This window comes from Trachemys scripta, chromosome 1 (assembly GCF_013100865.1).
Source record: "Trachemys scripta elegans isolate TJP31775 chromosome 1, CAS_Tse_1.0, whole genome shotgun sequence".
Classification (NCBI taxonomy): domain Eukaryota; kingdom Metazoa; phylum Chordata; order Testudines; family Emydidae; genus Trachemys; species Trachemys scripta.
The window spans coordinates 274,440,332-274,461,943 of NC_048298.1; the positions used below are offsets into that span (position 1 = coordinate 274,440,332).

General features: G+C 40.4%; 1 protein-coding gene across 6 annotated transcripts in view; it reads left to right on the top strand.

Moving 5' to 3' along the window:
* Positions 1 to 21,612, top strand: part of PCDH9 (protocadherin 9) — an 886,411-nt gene that overhangs the window by 361,020 nt on the left and 503,779 nt on the right. For 4 of the 6 annotated variants that reach the window (XM_034758374.1, XM_034758376.1, XM_034758378.1 and 1 more), the window contains exon 3: positions 19,047 to 19,112. The exons of the other annotated variants lie outside the window; for them this stretch is intronic. In XM_034758374.1, coding sequence (XP_034614265.1) covers positions 19,047 to 19,112 — 66 coding nt within the window. The remainder of the gene's footprint in view (positions 1 to 19,046; positions 19,113 to 21,612) is intronic. 6 annotated transcript variants of the gene reach the window in all.

The window sequence follows — 21,612 nt, forward strand, 5'->3', positions numbered from 1 at the left end:
TCTAAAGAATTTAGGTTTTTTTTTTTTTTTTTTTTTTTTTTTTTTTAGAAAAGGAACTCAGGAGAGGTGATTTGATCAACAAAGTTTTCATCTGTTTCATTTTACCTTATCTTTTTATATTATTTGTGAGCTATTTAGTTTTTTTTTTTGCATTTCTGTTCAAGGGCTGTAGCAGTTTCTAAACTATTATAGGTTTCAGAGTAGCAGCCGTATTAGTCTGTATCTGCAAAAAGAACAGGAGTACTTGTGGCACCTTAGAGACTAACAAATTTATTTGAGCATTAGCTTTCGTGAGCTAAAATCAGGGCCGGCACCAGCGCAGCAAGCAGGTGCCTGGGATGGCCAACGGAGAGTGGCGGCATGTCCGGCTCTTCGGCGGCAATTCGGCGGTAGAGCTGCCGCCAAAGTGCCGCCGATCGCAGCTTCTTTTTTTTTTTGCCGCTTGGGGCGGCAAAAACACTGGAGCCAGCCCTGGCTACAGCCCACTTCTTCAGATGCATAGAATGGAACATATAGTAAGGATATACATACCTACAGAACAGGAAAAGGTAGAAGTAGCCATATTGACTCCAAGAGGCTAATTAACTAAGATGAGCAATTATCAGCAGGAGGGGGGAAAAAAAAACCTTTTGTAGTGATAATCAAGATGGCCCATTTCAGAGAGTTGACAAGAGGTGTGAGGATATTTAATATGGAGAAATAGATTCAATCTGTGTAATGACTCAACATTCCCAGTCTCTATTCAAGCTTAAATTAATGGTATCTAGTTTGCATATTAATTCAAATTCAGCAGTTTCTCATTGGAGTCTGTTTTTGAAGCTTTTCTGTTGCAAAATTGCCACCTTTAAGTCTGTTACTGAGTGACCAGAGAGGTTGAAGTGGTCTCCTACTGGTTTTTGAATGTTATGATTCCTGATGTCAGATTTGTGTCCATTTATTCTTTTGCGTAGAGACTGTCTGGTTTGGCCAATGTACATGGCAGAGGGGTATTACTGGCACATGATGTCATATATCACATTGGTAGATGTGCAGGTGAACGAGCCCCTGATGATGTGGCTGATGTGATTAGGTCCTATGGTGGTGTCATTTGAATAGATATGTGGACAAAGTTGGCATCAGGCTTTGTTCCTGGGTTAGTGTTTTTGTTGTGTGGTTGCTGGTGAGTATTTTCTTCAGGTTGGGGGGCTGTCTGTAGGCAAGGACTGGTCTGTCTCCCAAGATTTGTGAGAGTGAGGGATCATTTTTCAGGATAGGTTGTAGATCTTTGATGATGCGCTGGAGAGGTTTTAGTTGGGGGTTGAAAGTGATGGCTAGTGGCGTTCTGTTATTTTCTTTGTTGGGCCAGATCTTGGGAGACAGACTAGTTCTTGCTTACAGACAGTCCCCCAGCCTGAAGCAAATAGAGAATAGAGCTTGAATAGAGACTGGAAGGTTGTTAATGCAATAGCCTTATCATATTATTAATTTTCTTAACAGAAGCTGAGGTGAGGCGGCTGTTCTCTGGATTCTCCTTCTCTTTTTTAAAAAAAATGGGCACTAGATTTGCCTTTTACCAATTGTCCGGGACTTCCCCTGATCACCATGAGTTTTTAAAGATAATGGCCAATGGCTCTGCAATCACATCAGCCACATCCCTCAGCACCCTCAAATGCATTGCATCCAGCCCCATGGACTTGTGCATGTCTATCTTTTCTAAATAGTCCTTAACCTGTTTTTTCACCACTGAGGGCTGCTCACCTCCTCCCCATATGGTGCTGCCCAGTGAAGCAGTCTGGGAACTGAACTTGTCTGAAGACCGAGGCAAAAAAAGCAATGAGTAATTCAGATTTTTACACATCTGTCACTAGTTTGCCTCCCTCATTCAGTAAGGGTCCTACACTTTCCCTGACCTCCTTGTTGCTAACATACCTGCAGAAACCCATGTTGCAGGCCACAGAATATTGCTCACCCACTCCTGTACTAGACCCATAACCTCTGGCTCAGTTACTGAAGTTCTCAAATTAGGATTTAAAGACTTCAAGTTACAGAGAATGCCCTGGACTGCAGAGGAAAGCCCAAAAAAAAAAAAAAAGCATCTCTGCCAGTCTAACATGGGGAAAATTCCTTCCTGACCCCAAATCATAGAATCATAAAACTGGAAGGGAACCTCGATAGGTCATCTAGTCCAGTCCCCTGCACTCAAAGCAGGACTCAGTATTATCTAGACCATCACTAACAGGTGTTTGTCCAACTTGCTCTTAAAAATCCCCAATAATGGAGATCCCACAACCTCCCTAGACAATTTATTCCAGGGCTTAACTACTCTGACAGTTAGGAAGTTTTTCCTAATGTCCAACCTAAACTGCCCTTGCTGCAATTTAAGCCCATTGCTTCTTGTCCTATCCTCAGAGGCTAAGAAGAACACTTTTTTTTCTCCCTCCTCCTTGTAACAACCTTTTATGTACTTGAAATATGGCAATCAATTACACCCCGAATATGTCAATGAGACCCACCAGACAGACCCCTGGGAAGTAATTCTCTGTAGTAACTGGAAGCTCCCCCCTCTAGTGTCCCATCTCCAGTCATTGGAGATACTGGCTACAAGGTGTTGCAGATGGGTTACATGCCATTGTAGGCAAACTCATCATACAATCTCTTCCATAAACTAATCAAATTCAGTCTTGAAACCTGTGAGGTTTTTTGCCCCCACTATGCCTCTTAGAACGCTGTTTCAGACCTTCACTCCTCTGATCGTTAGAAATCTTTGTCTAATTTCAAGCCTAAACTTGTTGATGGCCAGTTTATATCTCTGGCCATCATTTAAATTATATTACTCATCTGTCTCTGATGTATTTACACAGAGCAATCCTATCTCCCCTCAGCCTTCATTTGGTTAGGGTAAATAAGCCAAACTTCTTAAGTCTCCTCTCAAATAAAGGTACACCACTCCTCTGATCATTCTACTAGTCCTTCTCTGCACCTGTTCCAGTGTGAATTCATCTTTCTTAAACATGGGAGACAAGAATTACACACAGCATTCCAGATGAGGTCTCACCAGTGCCTTGTATAATAACACTATCATTAATGGAAATATCTTGCCTGATGCATCCAAGATTGCATTAGCCTTTTTAATGGCTGCATCACACTAGTGGCTTATAGTAGTCTGTGGCTGATCAATATACCCAGGTCTTTCTTCTCCTATGTCACTTCGAACTGATATGTCCCCAGCTTCTAGCAAAAATTCTTGTTGTTAGTCCCTCAGTGCAGGACTTTGTGCTTTTCATTATTAACATTTCATTTCTATTACTCCTGTTTTTAAGGTCATCCACATCTTCTTGTAGGATATTTCAGTCCTCCCTGGCATTGGGAATAACTCCAACTTTGTGTCATCCACACATTTATTAGCACCCTCCAACTTCTTGTGCCAAAGTTATTAATGAAAATGTTAAATGAGATTGGTCCCAAGACTGATCCACTAGAACTCCACTAGTAACCTTCCTCCAGCCTCACAGTTCACATTTCAGTATGATCCATTGAAGTCTCCCTTTTAGCCGGTTCCTTATCCACCTCGTATTCTTATATGAATTATCATATTAAATCCCCATCTTCTCCAATTTAACGAATAATTTCCTATGTGGAACTGTATCAAGTGCCACAATGAAATCCAAATAAATTAGACCTACTGCCATAGGCACCGACTCCGTGGGTGCTCCGGGGCTGGAGTACCCTCCCCCCCCCCAAATAGCCGATGCTCGCACCCACTGTCAGGTCCTGCAAATCAGCTCCTTCCCCTCCCTCCCAGCACCTCCCGCCCACCAGGAATCAGCTGTTCAGCAGTGGGCAAGAGGTGCTGGTGGGAGGGGCGGAGCAAGGGGAGGGCATGCTTGGGGGAGGGGGCAGAGTAGGAAGAGGCATGGTAGGAGAGGGGCCTTGGGTGAAGGGATGGAGTGGGGTGGGGTCTGGGATGGAGCGGGGGGTCGAGCACCCCTGAGAAAATGAGAAAGTCAGTTCCTATGCCTACTGTATTTCCTTTGTCTACAAAATCAATTATCTTCTCAATCTACCTTTTGTTAAACTATGTTTTTGTTTTATCCCAATTTCTGTTCACCTCTATGTCCTTAATTATCTCTTTCAAAGAAATTTCTAAGATCTTGCATACAATTTAAGTCAAACTAACGAGCCTCTAGTTTCCTGGATCACCTTTTTTTCCCTTTCTGAAAAATAGGCACTGTATTAGCAATTCTCCATTCATAGGGCCTGACCCCTGAGTTTACAGATTCATTAAAAATTCTTGCTATTCAGCTTAAAATTTCATTTGCCAGTTCCTTTTAATATTCTTGGATGGAGATGATCCAGGTGCCCCGATTTGGTCCCATTAAATATTTGAGTTTGACTTCCACTTCAGATATTGTAATTTCTACTTTGACATCCTCATGTCCATTAGCCAACCTGCCATTACCCCTAACAACTTCCTTACTGTCATTAAAAACAGAGGCAAAGTAATTTAGAATTTGAGCCATGCCTATATTATTTCTAATCTGCATCCTATTCTCAATTCCCACATTTCAAATCATATCATAATGCCACTGTATAAATCCATGGTATGCCTACACCTTGAATACTGTGTGCAGTTCTGGTCTATTAAAACTGGAAAAGGTACAGAGAAGTGCAATGAAAATGAATGGAACAGCTTCTATACAAGGAGAGTCATCTCTTTTATTAATCTAAGGGGGATATGATAGAAGTGTATAAAAATCATGAATGGTGTGGAGAAAGTCAGTAGGGAAGTGCAGTTTTCCTTTTCACATAACCCTAGAACCAGGGGTCACCCAATGAAATTAATAAGCAGCAAGTTTAAAACAAACATAAGGAAGCACTTAACACCCAGTCAACATGTGGAATTCATTGCTAGGGGATGTTGTGAAAGCTAAAATTCTAACTGGATTCAATAAAGAATTAGATCAGTTCATGGAGGATGGGTTCATCAATGGCTATTAGCCAAGATGGTCAGGGACACACCACCATTCTCTGGGTGTCCCTAACCCTCCAACAGCCAGAAGCTGGGACTGGACAACAGGGGATGTATCCTGTGAAACTGTCCTGCTCTGTTCATTCCCCTTGAAGCATCTGCTACTGTCAGAAGACAAGATACTTGGCTAGATGGACCATTGGTCTGACCCCAGATGACTGTTCATATATCTCTGTTATGCATCAACAGAGAAAGTACTGGCAACAGAAGAATGCAGCCTCCTGCCCAAGAATGCTCGCTTAAAGCATTATGGTTATGTAAGCCATAAAGGCTACAGAGGCACTGGACTATGTGCTGTGAGAAGTAGCTCTTGCCAAACCTTTAACCCCCATCAACAGCAACATCCAGTTGTCCCCATACTGCATCCACCAAATTGACTGAAGAAGTGAGCAGTGGGATGGGACAAAAGCAAACACCCTAAACAAACACATCTTTTTATGTCCGTATGTAGCTGCCTCTGGAGTAACAAGCCAGCCATAACTTGGCCCTTAAATTCTGAATTGTTAAGGTTAGGGATGGTCTTTTTTAGAGTCCTGTAAAATTATGTACAAATGTAAGCTGTTACATAAAAATAAATATTGTTTCTTCTGCCCACGCACTATGGGTCCTATCTGACCTCCTTTACTCATTACTCTCCCAAAATTCCCATTAACTTCATTAGTAAGTAAGTCACAAATAGAGTTGGGAGAAGACAAGGGGGAACAAAAGTTCAAAGAATAGCATTTCATATTTTAAATGAATATGCTTCAGTGTGTTCTTGTCTGGAGGGTTAGGGCACCAGAATTGTTTCTTACTATTGTTCTGTTCAGTCTCTTTGGTGCAAAAACAGAGACACTCTGGGAATTTGTTGTGCTTGTATCATCACAGCTTATCTCTTAGACAGCAGTTTAAAAGTTCATCTTTCACATGCACTGCAGAAAACAAATAAAAGTAGAACTCTGTCCAGACATTCAAACAGCTTGAGAGCTCAGCTTTCAAGAGCTTTTCACCTGAAAATGGGTCTTAGACTTGTGAGTTCACCTGCAATTGTTGAGCCTTAAATCTACAAGTTTTTCAAAGAGCTTTGCACAACTCTTGGATTCTTATATCTCCTCCTAGAAGTTTTCTGAAATGGATGTTTCCTGACATTGATTATACACTAGAGGAGACCTACATCTGTCTTCCCAATCCGGTAGTGAACAAATAATGTAAACTTGAAGACTGCTTGACAGTAAGATCTTCATGTTCTGTTCATAATAAAATGCCATTCAAGAAAGTATGTGCTGTCATATTGGTACTGGAAATATGCATTCCTTTAGCTCTACATTATGAATCAAATGAAAATACTTGGTGTGTGTGTGTATCAGACAGAGAGAGAGGGAGAGAAATCTATAGTTGATTGCCTGACATTATAAAACTACATTTACAGTTACTTATAACTTTACCAAGCTTTCACCATTTGCGCTGAAATTTTCCATGATGGGTGCCTGCCTCAGGCTGACATGTATTTGGGAAAATTTCATTTAAATTGTTTCCATTGTTTCCAAGAATGGGGCTGGGGAAAAACTGTTTTGCCCATGTTAAAAATAAAATTTGTACAGCCATTTTGTTGAGAAGTTCTATTGCTTCCATGCTCTGGCATAAGGGTGGCAGGGATGCTACCTTGGTGTCATGGTCTGCCCCAGGACTCCTGCTGCCCCTCTCCTGACTGGCTCCCTGGTAGGGGCCCTTGATTGTCAGTCTTGAGACTGTCAATAAGAATATCTTGCAGGCAGAACAGAGAGGACACGGGCTGTTGGAAGCAGGACAAGGCTGGGCAGGTTCCTGGGGGGAGGCCTGGCGCAGAAGCTGTTTGCCCCTCTCCCCACTCAAATTGTTCCCCATGGCCTCTCGTTCATGATGATGGGGGTGGTGGAGTCAAAATTGAGTGGCATAGCACCCTGGTATGCAGGGAGGGGGAGCAGTGCTGCTGAGGCTTGTCCTTATAGCCCCAGCATTGTGTTGGGTGAATGTTGGGGACAAAATTAAGTAAGAGGCATTCCGACCTGGTATGCATGCCTGTGGGGCCAAATCTGAGTGAGCAGTGGGGCAGCCAGCACTGATCCTCCTCACCAATGCCAATGGGAGGTCCCAATGCTGATGCCTTGGCATGGTGCCACTGCCAAGGGTATGCACCACGAGTGTGGCTGTAGGCACTACTGGTCCTTGTAAAAATCTGCCAACATTTGAGCAAGGCTGAGGTTACCTCAATTTTCATACTTTCTAACTTTTGAGCACTTTTTTTTTTTTTTACACACTCACTCACTCTCTCTCACACTAAGTTAAGGCTAATGGTCCCCCAAACCCGTTAACTCTGTCTACACATGAGTCAGACTGGTGGGGGGGAATGAAAATAAACTGATTTTTAAAGATAAATTAACCTGGGTTCACAAACACTAACATGTCTTCATCATAATAGCATAGCTACTGCACAATGGTAAAGCTAGTGAGCTCCCTATACCCACGCTGTATGCCAGATTTAGCACATAGTTTTTACATAATTGAAATGGAATAAGTCTGGCTCACTGACATTTTCAATTTGTCTAGATTTGGCCAGTGAATGTCCAGTGCTTTGTTGTAACAATACTTCGGGGCCTGTCCTGCAAACCCTTAGTTATGTGAATTAATAGTCCCTTGATATTTATGTGATTATTCATGTAATGACTATTCACATGAGTTAAAGGTTGGGCCCTAAGATTCCTTTCATAAAAATATGGGTGTGATGGACAATATTTATCAGGCATGTATATAAATGCTAATGCTGCAGGTATATGGTTTTCATAGACTGTATGCTAAGGCATCCAGAATGCTTCTAATATATAAAATGTTAGGGAACCTTAAATATAGGTGGTGTTTCCAGCTCTGCCTATAATGCAGCACTCGTAAAATTTGGAACCCTGAATTCATTACTAGGAAATATAGCAAAACCATATGAATACATTTGTTTTTCTGTTTGAGTGTTTCACATTTAGGGCCTCCTTTCAGTCCCAAGGAAATCAGTGGAAAGGCTCATGTTGACTTCAGTGGGCTTTGGATCAGACCCTTACTAGGGTGTGTGTGTGTTATAACACACACACACACACACACACCCCTCCTAGTAAGGGCCTGATCCAAAGATATATATATACACACACAAGCACCATGGCTGAAACATGGCAGACAATAAAGAAGAGCCTGTCTCATTGAGCAGGTTGTGTGTAAATATTGTCCAAGGGAAGTTTTTGCGCCTATCAGGGGGATGAGAAATGTGTTCACTGAACAGCAGAATTTCTTTAAAGCAGAAATTCTCTGGACATAGTGACACCTATAACCCCATCCCAGTCAGCAGTAAACACAGGCTATTGAACAGATGCTTTCTTGGCTAGCAATCAAACTTCTTTAGCAGAGCTTCTTTTGTGTACACACTCCCATCTGAGCTAATGGAATACTGACAACATGTTTTCTAAAGAAAACCTATGTATGAGAAAATTGCTTAGACATGCACAATCTCTGTTCATGGGGCTGTCAAGGACTTGTATTGATGCTTGATGGTATATTATTAACATGCTTACAAAACTAATTTTAAAGGCAGTGGAGCAATGCTGTTTATACTATTTGCGGTAATATTACCATTACTAATTACATTATATTGTTATACTCACTGATACAAATCAAATACTGGTAACGTCAGGATTAGTGTAGGATGGTAGAACTAGCTGGTTTTCACACCCTTTGATTCAGCTTGGCACTGTCTCATCTTGGTACTTGTCATCTCTTTAAAAGAACCTGAAATGATGCAAATTCAGTTTGCTTTTATTTCATGTCCTTTATTTTCACCTTAGGATAAACTTCAGTTTTATAGAGCAGAACACTGTTAAGTCGACTGAAGGCCATTTCATTTATTTAAGAGAGCAGCCGTATTTATTGATGAAGTATAGTCTGGAAGGTGTTAATTTTTATTTTTCGTCTTTAAGGTCAGAAATAATGGGTGAATAATGTATAATGGGATCAACATACTTCATTTAAGGCACTTTAGTGTCCAGAGTGGAGCAGCCTGTACTGATTAAGTGGTCTGACTTTATTGACTACATTATTAAATATGAATTCTATTAAACTTAAGTACAGTCTTTTCCCCCCTTCAAATGTTAACATCAGTGCAAGTGCCAGGGTAAAACTCATGACATTTAGAAAGGAGAGAATCAGATAAGATTTACCAGAAACAGGATGTATGAATAATTGAAGAGGAACGTCTGTAACAATGCAGCTCCTTTAGATAAATCTTGACAAAATATTTTTCCATTTTGTGATGAGAAAAAGTTGCCAAGGGAGGGTTCAATCAATTGCTCCTTAGGCACTGTAATCAGAACAATTTCTGAGGTTTCTTTCTGAGATTTGATTTATCTCCCCTATATCCCAAGGGTCGTCAGTATGATTGCTTTGGCACTACTATTTATGGTGGCAAAACGAAACCTGTCACAGTAGACTCTGCATATCCTCGTTCCTGGATCAGAAGTACATCCCTACTTTATCTGATAATGAAGGGTAATTCACATACTATGACTGTCTTTCTCTCTCTGTACCATCCGTGCACACCGTCCAAGGTTGTCACTCACTTTGTAACTGGAAATGACCCTGCTACCTCTGTAAATGAGATCCAGGAAGTCTGTCTGTACATTTTTGTTCTCAGCTGGAATTCTAGCTCATGGTACAAAGTAGAGTCAATGCACTAAACTGGGATAAATTAGATCATTGAGTCATGGTGCCAGTTTTACAGCTGAATCTTGGCTTCCTTTGGGGTTCTAGCAAAATGTAGCTTTTCATGCCTGATATTCTTCCTATCACATTGCAGCTCTCTTCTGAGGTGTAAAGAAATGACCTTTCTCTTTTTCAGCATAGCAAATCGCTTCTCTGAATGCGAGAGAAAGAGAGATTGCTATTGCTTCTGAAGGGATAAGATTCTCTTGAAGAATGTGCTGCTACTACTATGGGTAAAACACCTGGGGGGAGGGAGCTATGGGAGTGTATAGTCTCCAAGGTGTGCTCCTTTTTTTCTTTTAGGGCATTTGGGTTTGTCAGTGTCTTACGGTGTCAAAAGCTTTTCCTGACTGCTGATATGCCTTCAAATAGCAGATCTGTATATAGCCTCCACTGCTTCCAATTTTAAAGGAATCTTATACTAGTGAAAGGTGATGGATTTGACAGCACTGGAGGCTGAAGTTCTTTGTTTATCCCAGGTGTAGTACAGTGCACAGCAATGCAAACTTCTCCACGCTGATGCAAGAGTGTATGTCACCCCTGATCTTGAGGGTAAGTCTCAGGGGGCTAGAGAGCAGTTTGAATTCTTCACCTCTTTTTGCCTGAGACTACCAACAAGCATGCCATTTGTGATTGTGTCTTTTGGTATCTAGAATGCATCGCTTTTGAAGCAGATTGAAAACACCAATGTATTTCACATAGTACCTCACAGTATCTCTTTGGCTGGAACACAGTTTATTTTTGTTCATAGAGGGCCAAGTCTTGCAGCCCTTCCTCAGTCCTTAAATAATATCAGACTGTCAGAATGTCACCCTTAAAACATATCTTTGTTGGGACCTGGTATGGACAAAGAAAACAGACATGTAATATGCCAAGGATGAGGTAAAGCAGTTCATAATTGCTGAATTTAGGTATTAGCTGTCAGATCAAAGGCCAGTCCTGACCCATTTAAGTGAAACGGAGTTTTGCCATTGACTCAATAGCAGTATCCAAGTCCATGTGCCCAGTGTTATATTTTGTAACAGTGTGTTACTAGACAAGTGTGTTAAATCCTGTTAAATTAACATTTAAATATAATGTGGAGATATACCTATCTCATAGAACTGGAAGGGACCTTGAAAGGTTATTGAGTCCAGCCCCCTGCCTTCACTAGCAGGATCAAGTACTGATTTTTGCCCCAGATCCCTAAGTGGTCCCCTCAAGGATTGAGCTCACAACCCTGGGTTTAGCAGGCCAATGCTCAAACCACTGAGCTATCCCTCCCCCAAATAAATATCTGTGGCTCATCTCATCTAATGGATAGAACCAGGTTGCAAAAGCAAAACAACAAAAATCCCATAATCCACAGCTAAGATGTTATTGTGTAGTTATATTTAACCTGGATCTAATTCTTTAAAGGGTAAACTAAAAATAAACAAGAAATCCTTAGTTGAGAATTACCAAGTGTGGCCCTTTGGAATTGAATGTATGTAGGTTTCTTGTGCCCCAAATAAGCTAAAGCCTCAAAATAACTTTCACATGTATTATTTATTCAGTGCCACAGGTGTGATGAAGCTTTCCACACCTAAAAATACCCCCCAAAAAACAAACAAACAAAACAACCCTCATTCCAGGAGTTTAGTCTTAATTAGATATTACATAGACAATAAACAAATGTGAAAAGGGGACATAAGAACAGAAGGGTTGCAACAGTGGAAGATCTTGAGAGAAACTTTCTACAGACAAGTTTAGGCGAAGGTTTCTAACTATCAGAATAGTGAAATTCTAGAACAGCCTTCCAAGGGGAGTAATGGTAGCAAAAAACCTAGCTTAGGGCTGCCAGTTTTGGTTGGACATATTCCTGGAGACTCCAGGCCAAACCTGCAGGGTTGGCAACCCTAAATAGGCTTCAAGACTGAGCTTGATAAGTTTACGGAGGGGATGGTTTGATGAAACTGCCTACAATGGCATCTGGCTGATCTGTAATTGCTAGTAGCAAATATCCCCAATGGCTGGTGATGGGACGCTAGATAGGGAGAGCTCTGAGTTACTATATGTTCGGTCTTGCCAAAATGCTCAAGGTCCAAGTGACTACCAAATTTGGGGTTGGGAAGTAATTTCCCCCTGAGTCAGATTAGCAGAGATCCTGGGTTTTTAGTTGGTTAGTTTGGTTTGTTTGTTTGTTTGTTTGTTTTTGCCTTCCTCTGCAGCATAGGGCAGGAGTCACTTGCAGGTTTAAAAAAAATGTAAATGGTGATTTCTCTGTAACATGAAGTCTTTAAATCACGATTTAAGGACTTCAGTAACTCAGCCACATATTATGGATCTATTAGAGGAGTGGGTGTGTGAGGTTCTGTGGACTGCAACATGCAGAAGGTCAGACTAGATAATCATGTTGGTCCCTTCTGGCCTTAAAGTCTGAGTCTGTGTTTGTATTGTCTTAGTTTCTCTTTAGGTTTTAAAAGCAATTAACATGACACTTTATGGTGTCTGGAATGAAGGTTGGGTGTAGATCAGCAATGTAATGCTGAGTAACAGAAATAACCTTAAAGGAAGATTTATAGAGTGTCATGGCTAGGGTGACCAGATATCCCGATTTTATATGGACAGTCACAATATTCAGGGCTTTGTCTTATATAGGCACTTATTACACCCCACCTCCTGTCCTGATTTTTCACACTTGCTATCTGGTCACCCTAGTCATGGCCGAATACAGAGTCACACGTAGGAGACTCATAACACACTCTGAAAGTAGAACTTGGATCATGATGCTTCTTCTGTAGTTCAGATGCTTCTCACAGATCTCCAAAGCAGATCTCCACTTTGATATTTTCTCTTCCATAACTGCCATTCCCACCAATGTGAAACAATCCCAGGCAATTTCTTGATAGGCAATAGGTCACAGAAAAGTTTATTAGTGAAAAATGTGTTTGAGTCCCTTTGACTTGTCTTTAACACAGTGAGTGGGTGTGTTTGTCTCTTTGAAAACAAGCAACTTTGAATGAGTGGCTATCTGCTGCACAGGATTTGTTCCAAGATAGCAGTGGTGTTCATGATAAGTCACAACTGATTTCACATTTATCTGTGGAGTTGGGTTCTTTTAATGTACAACAGTTTTGATGGCTTTCCAAGTTTTTGTACACTAAAATACTGCAATTTCTATAGCCCAAACTTGGTTGTTTTTTCCCTTGCACAGTGGGGTCCTGTGACGTTGTGCAGTCTATATGGTTTTATAAAAAACTTGATAAATCAATATAATGTAACTGAGATAGTTTTAGAGAAAATACGGTAATAAGTGAATGTAAGTAACTGGGATATGCCTCATGCAAAAGGTCTCTTGTAAGGTATCATTCCAAAGCTTATAATCTACTGAATGTGATCATCTGATTTGTATAAATGTACCACTCTTGTATCTAAAACTAGAAATATAAAATGTAACTCTGAGGGCCTATTGTAATTGTGTAAAGTGTGGACCGTTAATGATGGTTTGGAATCTTGATGACTCCCATTGTCTGCAGATGGCTGTATTTACCTGTGAGTCTTCCTGTACGTGTGTGTGCTGGCAAGTGAGTAATGAAGTCTTGCAGTGACATGTGATCATGTCACCTGAACTGGAATCCATCTTTAACCTGGTGCTTTTCCAGTGAGGGTGGGTGGAAACCCAGAGAGACAAAGAGTTCCCGCCTTATGCAAAAGATATATAAAGGGGGGAAGAGAACAGAGAGAGAGAGAAGCCATCATGAAGAATCCCCTAGCTATCACCTGAGCTGCAACAAGAGCTGCACCAGGGGAAAGAATTGTGCCCAGGCCTGGAAGGTGTCCAGTCTGAGAAAAACTTACTGAAGCATCTCTGAGGGTGAGATTATCTGTATTCAGTTTGATTAGGCATAGATTTGCGCATTTTATTTTATTTTGCTTGTGACTTACTTTGTTCTGTCTGTTACTACTTTGAACCACTTAAATCCTACTGTCTGTATTTAATAAAATCACTTTCTATTTAGTAATTCACTCAGAGTATGTATTAATACCTGGGGGAGCAAACAACTGTGCATATCTCTCTATCAGTGTTATAGAGGGCGAACAATTTATGAGTTTGCCCTGCATAAACTTTATGCAGGGTAAAACGGATTTATCTGGGTTTAGACCCCATTGGGAGTTGGGCATCTGAGTGCTAAAGACAAGCACGCTACTGCGAGCTGTTTTCAGGTAAACTTGCAGCTTTGGGACAAGTGATTCAGACCCTGGGTCTGTGTCTGGAGCCAGACGGGAGTGTCTGGCTCAGCAAGACAGGGTGCTGGAGTCCTGAGCTGGCAGGGAAAACAGGAGCAGAGGTAGTCTTTGCACATCTGGTGGCAGCTCCCAAGGGGGTTTCTGTGATCCAACCCGTCACAGGTCCATTCCTCCCTGAACAAACAAACAATAAAGGCAAGCTGCAAGCGAGAGAATGATGAAGACCATGTAGGTCGTGCCAATTGGCATACACAGGGGCAGAATAAATTGTCCAAGGACTTATCTGATGCTCTTTCCTTGAATTAAGTGTTTATTATGGAGGTATTTTTGTGTGTATCAAAATATCAGGGCACAACTAAATTCAGGTTCCTTGATTTATTATTTTTCCTTCTTTCTTGGATCCTTTATTTCCTTGACATAAATAAAGGGGAATATTTAACTTTCTGCTCTGTTTTTGACAAAGGTCTCCTTCCATGAAGATGATTTTACATCTGCTTATAAAGGACTAGTCCTGTGTAGGCACAGAACTACCCCTGTGAGTGCATGAATTTTAACACCCATCTGAAGACGCTGAAGGACTGCAATGTGGCTTAGCCGCACTGGAGTGTAGGGGTGAATGAGGAAGAGAGTCTCTGTGCACACATACCTATGAAAGGGACTGGCCATAATCTGGCCTAATGTCTCGTCTTAGACGATTGTATAAAATGCCTCTTGGTTTTACTAATTATTATATTTTAATTTTATTTCCTTTATTGTATGTGGGGCCATACCCTACAGAATTTACTGCTAGGGAAGCAGGATCTGTCTTCAGAGTGATGATATCATACTTGATGCCAGTAGATAAGTACAAAACAGACATTAGATTCCTGAAAATTAAGGGCCTGATTCTGCAAGGCTATATTCACACAGGTAGTGCTGTTGATTTCAGTGGGAATTGTTGAGATGACCAACACCTCCAAAAATCAGGTCACTTATTTAGATGTCTAAAAATAGATTTTGATTTTTCATTTGAGGCTTCAGGTTGGAAAATTGTGACTTGCCTAAGAGCACACAGAAATCTCTGGCAGAACTGGGAATAAAATCCAAAGGCTTGTCTGCATCGTGCCTTAGTCTGGGATGTAAATTTTAATGTGCACTAACATGTCACACCCTGCTGCTGTGCACTGAAAGTTTTCTAGTGTATATTAACATAATACAGTCTGAAACAGGACTACATAATATGCACTAGGGAACTTTTAGTGCATGCCAGCAGAGTCCACATGGATGGTTAGTGTGCAACACTCCAGTGCTCATTAGAAATTATACTTCATCTGTTATGCATTAAGGCACTGTGTAGACAAGCTCCAAGTCTCTTAACTCCCTTATCCTATCCATTAGCCAGACAGTGTCGTCTATCTCACCTATTTCCCTCTAAATCTGCAGAAGAGTAGAGCATGTGCTACTCCACTTGACAGCGAGAGATACAAATTCAGCATTTCTTACGTTTGCTCCATTAGCTTCAGTGGGGGTTTTGCCTGAGTAAAGACTTATAGACATTTAGTTTGTGGAATTGAGGCTGCTAAACTCCAAAGGCATTATGCACACCTCTCTGTATGCTCTGGCTGAAGAGACCCAGGTTAAGACTTTCAGGTCTAGGTAGCCAACAGTTTTCAGCACCGAGACCTCTGTTGTGGAACTCCTCACCAGAGGAAGGAAGATTTGACAGTATTCGGATTAAAATCCGAAACTTGTCTTTTTGATTCAGATCTTCCTAATTCAGGACTGTGATTTCTTTTTTTAATATATTAAAAAAATCAAACTCTTACACATTTCTTGGATCCAGAGTGGGGGTAGGAGGGTGAAGGAACAGAAAACTCATATTTTGATAGATGGATGCTTGGGGAAAAAAAATATTTCAGACCTGATCCTGCTGTTCATACTCTAGCAACAGTTCCATTAATTTTACTGGGAACTTTGCTTGTTTATGGACCGCAAGATCAAGCTCCTTTAATAAACAAGAAAGATGCAGAATAATTAGAAATAAAGCATGGACAGGATTTTACTATGTATTAGATTTTTTTTTTAGCTGACAAATGCATGATTATTGTGGGAGTTTTAGGCTAATCTGCCCTTACTCTTACTTTTGTGCATAAAGTGATGACACTGTAGACAGTTTTCATTACATTTTTCAGGTCTGTGGTTCAGTCTGCTCATTTTATTAGGAAATAGAGCAGTGGGCAGAGCTCCTTGATGTTATCTCCCTTGCTGTTGGATTGCAGTACATCACCCTTGATGCTGATTTTATGTCACTTCCCCCCAAATTGATATTCAGCCAGGATATTCTCCCAACCCTTCTGTTTGTAGATGCAGAATGTTAGATTAAATGGATTGCACGACTGTATTTCAGCTGAAGGATTTTGCTAATGTCAATTTATAAAAGCCAGGCACAGTCAGAAAGAAAAAGATTAGAAAACTGGACTGTGGTCTTCAGGTACAAATCTTACATGTTTTATAGTATTTTAAATTTTGCAGGCTTTTAAATGCCTACTGGGGAAGATACTAGATATATTCAAGATCTCCTTGAACCTCGCCAGAACCTGAAAAGTGTCTGCTCTTTGACAACAACAACAACAACCGTTCAAGGATTCTCATTACACTGTCAGGAGGTGACTGAGTCTTCCCTGTCTTGAACTCTAGGTTATAGGTCTTATCTGTGGCTATGACAGCCATCTTTAAACTATCCTTTACCATTTTTAACACAATGTTGTTGTTTTTTAAAGCCACTCTTTTTTTAGAGGTGTTTTATTTTTCATTACAATCAACCTCTCTAAGACTCTCCTCTCCTCTTGGGCTAGCTCTAATTTATCTGGGCAGGGAAGTAAAGTCCCTCTTACTCCCCTGTCTAGATGAAATGGGATCTTGCATCCCCAACCCTGTTGGGGCCAAATAGGTAGTACATAGAATGAAATAAGCTGCTTCACAGTGCAAAGGGAGATTAAGGGAGGAAGTGTACATTTGGGTCATAATTCATTCTCATATGCCTTCCGTTACTCAAGGCAGATTGTAAGGTTACAGTCTTTATATTTAATAAGCCCATATTATTTAACATTTGTTTCATTTTATAAATATTATTTTTCATATATTATTTGTATTGTTTTGTTTCATTATGGTTCATCATTTGTATTTTAATGATCTCTGCAGCGTCTTTACCTGGAAGGGGGAATATGTTATTTTCTTATTAACATTACTGTTTTTATTATACTTCTTTACAAAATCATTTGTAGGAAACAATAATTCTGAAAGCTATCTAGAGGAGTTTTGATAGTTTAAGATAATGTACTTGATAACGTATGCCAAATTCTACCTTCAGATATATTCATATAACTCCTATCCAAGTGATTGGGAATTGCATACATTTATCTGAAGGCGGCATTTGGATTCTCCTCTCTGTGGTTCTACACCTGTGTAATTCCATTGACTTCAGCTGAGTTGCACTTGATTTATACCTGTATAAGTAGAAAGACAAACAGGCATAAAATACCAGCAAGAGAGGCAATCTTCTGAATGTGGTATGTATTTTAAGCCATTTTCAGTTGCTTTTATTTTTATTTTATTTTTTTTTGTTAAACTATATTTATTAATCTCCATTGAGTGCACAAATACTTTTGATTCAAAGAGCATAAGAACCAAATAACAGGGTTTTTTTGGTTTAAAGTGAGTTTTCTTTCAAATGAGGTGTTAGTTGGCAAAGAAAGGATCTCCCCACGTTAGTCAGAAACATCACATCAGGTATCAGAGGAGACTGCTTTCAGTGGATATAAATAGTTAAGAAGACATGCTGCTTTCAAGGCAGGGTTTTTTCAAAAAGCTTTTCAGAACTGTGATATAACTCTCTAAGAACACAAGACTCACGTAAGATATCTGAGATATCTGCTGGGAGTACTTTGGAACAGACATGTGTTTTCCATTGGGGTTGACAACACTTTTTGATGTAAAGTTTTCTGATGTTCTTGCTTACCATATGATGATAAAGGAGTGGGCAAACAATTCTGAACAGAATACTAATGTCCTCCTTGAATATATTGCACAAAGATGTTTGTTTGGAATTTAGAATCATCACTCCGTAGAGAGTGGATTTGAAGTGATCCAAGTTTCCACATATGTTATTCTTAATCTAATGTTAGCTGTCTAGGAAGGCCTTCTCTTCTAATAAAATAATAATTGAATATCTGAGCAACACAATACACAGAGAGGAGAAAATAAAAGAATATACATTTTTGGCTCCCCATTTGCTTCTCAAGTAGTATACGTGATTTTTTTCCTGTTTACAACTGCTTAAAATTACTCTGGCACTACTGATCTGTTGTCAAAATAAATAACCCGAAGAGTCATTTCCTAGAGTGATATGCAGCACCAAAAGATTCTGCAAACTTTTGGAACCCAGGAAACTTCTTCTCCACAGATGCTGTTTTTATCCCACACATATGGATTAATATCATTGTTGAGGTGTCCAAGTCCTACACCAAGAATGGGATTTGAACTACATAGTGCTATTTATATTCAGCAGTTAGTAACAGAGCATGAACATCCATTAATGCTCCCATATTAAACACAACTTTAATTGCAGTTTTAAAGATCTGCTGGTTTTGCTTTTTAGAGTCTCGGGGTTGATTTAATAATATCTTAATAAAAAGCTTAATAGTGCATTAAATTAAAAAATAAGTTTCTTCTTATTATGAGACAGCAATTTCAATGGGTAGTTCACTAAACAGAAAACTAAATCTGCTCTGCTGTTTTGAAAATCTGTTGCCTGATTACAGCAAAGTATAGCACAATGCTATAAAATCAGCCTTCAGAAAGTAAATTGTTCCTTGATGTAGCGCTGCAAATGTTACCAAGCATGTACTTGGATAACCAAGATACAAGCTTTCAGGAGCATGAACACCCAAGAGAGAATTATTTCACTTCCCCTGCCAGAGATTTGCCCATATTTCTGCTTTTATATATTAGCCAACGCTGGGCCAACGGGTGGTGGGATATCTGAAAATCTGTAGTAAAAGTAACACATCTTTTTATTTAAATATTACTTGCTTTTTAGGCACTGAATTTTGGAGATATGCCGAAGTACTTGTGGGAGATTTGGGTACCTGACAAACCATGGGTGGTAAGATATCAGATCAATGAAATAAATAAACAAAAAATATATATATATATATTTTTTAACAAGTTAAATATTGTGGGCTGTGTTCCCATTGAAGTCAATGGTCATAATTCCCATAGGGCTGATGGCAACTGGATTACTGCGATTTTGCACACTCTGTTGATTTCAGTAGCATTACTCTAGGGTAAAACTGAAATAAGGTAGTGGTAAACTAGGATCATGCACTTCATCAGGAGCAGAAATTGGCCATGCTGCAAGTCTAAATCATGCTTTCAAATACTCTGATGCTGGACACTGCAATCTGTACCCTATAAGTAGCCAAGATTTTTGATTTTGGTGAGGTGGGTAAGATTTACTTCAGGAGTGAAAGCGTATTATTTCTTATTTTAGTTTGAACAAAATTATTATAGGTCTATTACTACCACTCTTATACTGCCAAGCAGTTACTCACATGAGTAATCCCATGGATTTTAGTTACTATTGTGAGATCTTCTTACCAGTAAGTTTAAGGGGGTCAGAGTCTGGCTCGCTAAATAGTACCTTGTGCTACCACAAGTCTCATTATTCTCAAATGGCTGTCATCTACATGCCTGTGCTAAGTGCTTAATTTGTAATGAGAGGTGCCAGGGCTCAAACAATTTTTTTTTTTTTTTTTTTTACATTCACAACTGATGCAGCAAGCCCAGAGATACTGGGGCTACAAATTACCAAGCCTAAAGGTGTCGGGGCTCAGCTCTGGCACAAAGTAAATACTGCCCATGCTGAGGCATAAAGGAGTAAGACCTTCCTTACAGCCCTGTGTGGAATACCCAGAAATTAGGCCCAGTTAGTGCTCTGCACCTGCTACCTATTCCCCCTCACCCAAGAGGAAGGAGAAGACTCTAACCCCTAAAGCACTGACCACCATATCTGAGCCAATGCAGGTAAATGGTAATTTGCTACTTATCTTAGAGTCAGGGGTAAACAAGTTCCTCTCAGAAGTATAGTTCATTCGCTGTGCAAAGCTATAGTCCTGCCCTTTGGTTTCAAAGCAAAGGTGGCAGCATCTGCTAGTTTGTGAAAAGGGGACATTATAGAATTTGTATTGATGATCCAAGCCCATTTAGATCTTTATAAATTCACAAGGTTTCAAAGGTTAACATTCTAAATAAAACCTAAATTTTGATGCAATTTATAAATCTACAAAAATTATAATTCCTTCAGTTCTTCAAGCTGCAAGCTTTCAGTGAATATTTGTTTCTACTGTGAGTTAGTTAATATTTGAAAGCTAAGCACTGTCCTGCAGCAACTTTGAGTTACATGAGGGCCAGGACAGCTTCCCAACAATCAGGAGGCAACTTTAATTCTGGCATTCTCTAACTTTTAAGTGCTTGGCTTTGCTGTCTTAATGATCTTTGAATGTAGTTGTTTTTCTATATCAGTGTTTCTCAAACTGGGGTCGCTGCTTGTGTAGGGAAAGCCTCTGACAGGCTGGGCCGGTTTGTTTATCTGCCCCATCCACTGGTCCAGCCGATCGTGGCTCCCACAGGCTGCGGTTTGCTGCTGCAGGCCAATGGGAGCTGCTGGAAGCGGTGGCCAGTATGTCCCTTGGCCCGCGCCGCTTCTACCAGCTCCCATTGGTCTGCAGCGGTGAACCGTGACTAGTGGGAGCCGCGATTGGCCGGACCTGCGGACGAGGCAGGTAAACAAACTGGCCCAGCCTGCCAGGGTGCTTACCCTGGCGGGCCGCATGCCAAAGGTTGCCAATCCCTGTCCTAAATTTTACAGTGATATACTCAATAGAAGTAATCTTGCCTTTATTTATGAACTGATTATATCCAAATTTAGTATGTTCAATTTTATGCAAGAATTCCTCTAACTCATTTTGTTTACGTTGAAAGTCCAGTTTAATTGTGGTTTTGCTCCCTCTGGCGCTGCTGAGGCTGTGCTGAGACATTCAACCTTTGCATTGATTCTGCACGACACCCGAGTGCTGTACCGATTTCCTTAAACTTGCTTTAGAAAGAAGCATCATATATTCCCTTTTGTTCCTGCTGCCAGATGCTAGCAGCAGCTCTGTGTCAGGCAGGGTAGGTCTGTGGGCCCTTGGGTCTTTGGAGTCTAATTGGAGACATTAACGAGTGCTCAAAGAAACACTAGTTCTGTATTGTGCTTGGCTTCAGAGTGACTGTGCTGAGGTGGGGGAGGGACAAGCTAATTGAAACTTCTTTCCACCATTGCTTCTGTGCAGTGTTAGCCAGTGTTACCCACAGTCCTTTAAAATTAGTAAGAAAGGCCTGATATATACTTAAAGGAAGATAAGAGGAAAGCCAATCATTCTATAACTCAGTTGATTGTATCTCAGTTTTCAGGGACTTGAGTCAATTGGGGATCAAATTCATTGGTGGGACCAAATTAATCTCTAATGTAAATCAATCATATTACAGGTTAGTCAAATTAAAGCTTTAATTCCCCTGGGGGATGGGGTGGAGTTTGCATTATTCATATAACAACGCCCGTTACT